The 3615-nt window shown below is 50.5% G+C and overlaps 1 protein-coding gene across 1 annotated transcript in view; it reads right to left on the reverse strand.

Annotated features, from left to right (window-relative positions):
• LOC106819142 (E3 ubiquitin-protein ligase HERC2-like) overlaps positions 1-3208 on the reverse strand; it is a gene marked incomplete at both ends in the record, with an annotated part of 21100 nt that extends 17892 nt beyond the window's left edge. Inside the window, 4 exon segments of the mRNA XM_014823796.1 lie at positions 872-1057; positions 1411-1596; positions 2451-2606; positions 2980-3208. Of these exon segments, the coding sequence (XP_014679282.1) occupies positions 872-1057; positions 1411-1596; positions 2451-2606; positions 2980-3208 (757 nt within the window).
• Positions 3209-3615: the final 407 nt, after the last annotated feature.

The raw sequence follows: 3615 nt of genomic DNA on the forward strand, positions 1-3615 counted from the left end.
TTCTACCGGTGTGACGCACAGCCCTGCACCTGCCACACAAACAGTACATCAAACATCTACTGGTTCATTCAATGTATGCACACCAACATAACATCAAAACATCCACCGGTCATTATCAATGTAAGCACACAGCATAGTCAAACAATCCACCCACGCGTGCATCATGTATGACACACACGGTACACACCCTGCACCTGCACACGTACATCAAACAATCACCGGTCACATTTCATCGTAGTGCCACCCACGCACAGCCCCTTATGTGCCCACCTGCCACACGTACATACAAACTCCACGCGTCACTTCAATGTATGCACCACGCACAGCCTTGCACCACACCACGTACATCAAACATCCACTGCGTCATTCATGTTTTGCAGCCCACACACAGCCGCGGAAATGCACCTACAGACGCTACATCAGACATCCCACGGTCATTCATGTATGCCACCCACACACAGCCTGCCACTTACACGAGCGTGACATCAAAGCGCTACACAGTCATTCATGTATGCACACACGTTACAGCCCGCACCTACCACACATACATGTAACATCCCACGCGGGGTCATTCATGTAGGGGACCGACCTGGGAGTGCCACCCAGCGCACAGGGCCGCTGCCACCTGCACACGTACAAGCAACGATACACATGTACATTACTGGATGTGATGCAGCAACACCCAACACGTACGACCTGCACCCTGCACACGTACAACCAAGCTACGGGACTAATAGAGAATGTCGCCAATAAAAAAAGCATTCCACAATTAAAAGTAAAGCAATCAACATAACCGCAGCACTGAAAAATCATTCGAAAACACGACTATGCGACCGCTAGTTGCTGCGTGGGACAGGTGGGAGTATCTCACCTGCCATGTCGTCAAGGGTTTCTTCCCCACACGGCGCGTCCAGTTTGAACTGCAGCATGTCGTAGACGTTGCCGTGCAGCACCACCCACAGTCCTCCATCCCTGTTGTTGTTAACGAGGTCGCAGTGACGCACCTGACAGATGCCCTCAGGTGCCTTAGCCTTAGTCGGGTTGTACACATCCATGTCTGTGCAACGTTCAAAATATATTTTAATCGTTCAAGTTAGTGATAAAACGTAATCAAATTTACAACATTCAAATTTGCAGTTTAACGTTGATTGACGGAGGATGAGGATAAGGATGAGGATGGAAATGAGGATGAGGAGGAGGATGAGGATGAGGATGGAAATACGGATGAGGATGAGGATGAGGAGGATGAGGATGAGGATGGAAATAAGGGTGATGATAATGAGGAGGATAGAGATGAAGATGGGGGATGAGAATGAGGATGGGTACAAGGATGAAGAGCACTAAGCTTCAGCAATTTAAACCCACCCAAACTTCATCGTCACGACAACCCCCATCATATCACACACTCACTGAATATTCCGGGCCACGCGAGGTCTTCCACATCCTCCCGCTCCACGCCGGGAGCCAGGCGGTTGAACTTGTCGAGAACGTCCAGCATGCACCCCAGCATCAGCACCGCCTTGCTCGACTGTATCACCGACGGAGCCTTGTAGAGCAGCAGCAGCAGACTGCTAACGAGCTCCGGCAGCAGCACGCCTGCACAGGTAACCACGGCGACGTGTCAAAGTCGATGATAGGAAAATGTGCTCGCGTAAATGGCGGGCGAGATTGTGGGATTCTGCATGTGTATAAGCATGCACGAACGCACAGACGCATGCACACACACATACACGCACGTACACATACATCAGTAACTATGATGAGATTTGAAAACCTGTTAAAATTAAGCATACATAATTTCACTGTGAAGTGCCGATAGTACGTCCCATTCCTCAGGGACAGCTTAAAAACAACGCCTTTATTTGGAACATCAATACGATTCGATACGATATATGATAAGATCATCGGTAGTTACTGCTACATAAATTGGTGATACAAACACACTGATGATGCAATCATTGCAACGACATACATCACCAAACGCAACGCACCGACTAACCCACGTATTGCTCGCGACGCTACAAGCACGCACTGCACGCACGCGACGCGACCCTTAGCATGCATGCACGCGACGCACGCAGCGCACGCACGCACGCACGCGCGCCGCATTATAGTAACGACAAGCCACCAGCATCACCGTGCACCACTACGCATGCACGGCCCGCAAACGGGCAACGCACCACAGCAGCGCACGCAGCCGCACGCACGCGCACACCTGCACGACCGCACGCACGCACGCCACGCACAGGCACCGACTGATCCACCACGCACGGCACGGCACGCACGCACGCACAACGCACGCACGCAGACGCATCGCACCACAGCACGCCCACGCAAGCGGCACTGCACACGCACACGCACGGCACGCACGCTACGCAAGCACGCACCACCGGCAAGCACGCGAACGCACACACCCAGCACCACGCACGCACGCACGCACGCATGCCTACCTGATATATCAGCCTGCATGATGGTGGCCAGGGTGGAGAACAGCTTAGGGTTGGCTGCTGCTAGACTGGCAGCGACGGGTAGTACGTCTGACACATGCATGCAGACTAGAACAACGTACTTCCTCAGTAGAGACCCAGCACCCAGCAAGTCAGCATCTGTAAGGTAAACATCACAGTTCACTCACAGTTACGTAAGGTAAAGAAGAGCATCTCATTAAGTAAGTAAGACCTTCAAATGACGCGTGAAGCCATCATCCGACGAGGCTAGGATAGGTACACCTGTCATACGGAATACGGATCACACAGTGTTATCGCATTAAAGCAAATAGGTCTATCACACTTGCGTTAAACCCCATGCAACATAACGTAATATACACGGACGTTCGATTAGATATTAGGCAGTCCGTTAGCAAGTCTTAGTTACGCACCGTGGAGGCCAATGTATTTTGCAAAACGGACTGTAATTAGCTGCTGTTTTAGTCCGTTATAGTCTGTGGCTCTCCGTGTGGGCACAAACACGACTCCTCACCCGTGTTCGCAAAACGTAGCGACGTCGGCGGCGCCATCTTCGCAGAAGCTTGGACACCAGGAGGCGCTGCACTCTCAGCAGCAGGTCGAGGGAGGCTGAGCATGAGATCGACTGCTGCTGCTGTTGCTGCTGTTGCTGCTGATGTTGCTGTTGCTGGTGAAGTCTGGGGTCGATCGACTGGTTGTGAGACAGCAGCTGCAGCTGGGAGAGACTCTGTGACGCTGCATTCCTGCAATAACACACACGAGCTGCAACATGCCTTACTACAACTGCTGTGCTACCAACGTACGTTCATTCGTTCATCTAGTTTATTTGTTTATCGATTCATTGTTACTTCGTGGCACAAATGGCAGCATGCGTGAACAGCAAAAGCATCCCTGCTCAGTTGCCAGAGAGGGTGGAAGACGATACCGTTGTCAGAAACAAAATTAGTCTTAACATTTGTCTCAACTTAGTCTTTTTCTCATGAACCGTGACTCTATACACTGCGTATGAGAAACTCAACTATGTTTCTTTAAACGGTCGACGAGATAAATAAAGTTAAATAAATAAATAATAAATAAAAAAGGTTAATGTTAAGACTCACTTTAAGACTAATTTTGTTTCTAACAATGTGCCCCACGGCCGTACCTGAGT

This window comes from Priapulus caudatus, unplaced genomic scaffold (genome assembly GCF_000485595.1).
Source record: "Priapulus caudatus unplaced genomic scaffold, Priapulus_caudatus-5.0.1 Scaffold2887, whole genome shotgun sequence".
Taxonomy (NCBI): domain Eukaryota; kingdom Metazoa; phylum Priapulida; class Priapulimorpha; order Priapulimorphida; family Priapulidae; genus Priapulus; species Priapulus caudatus.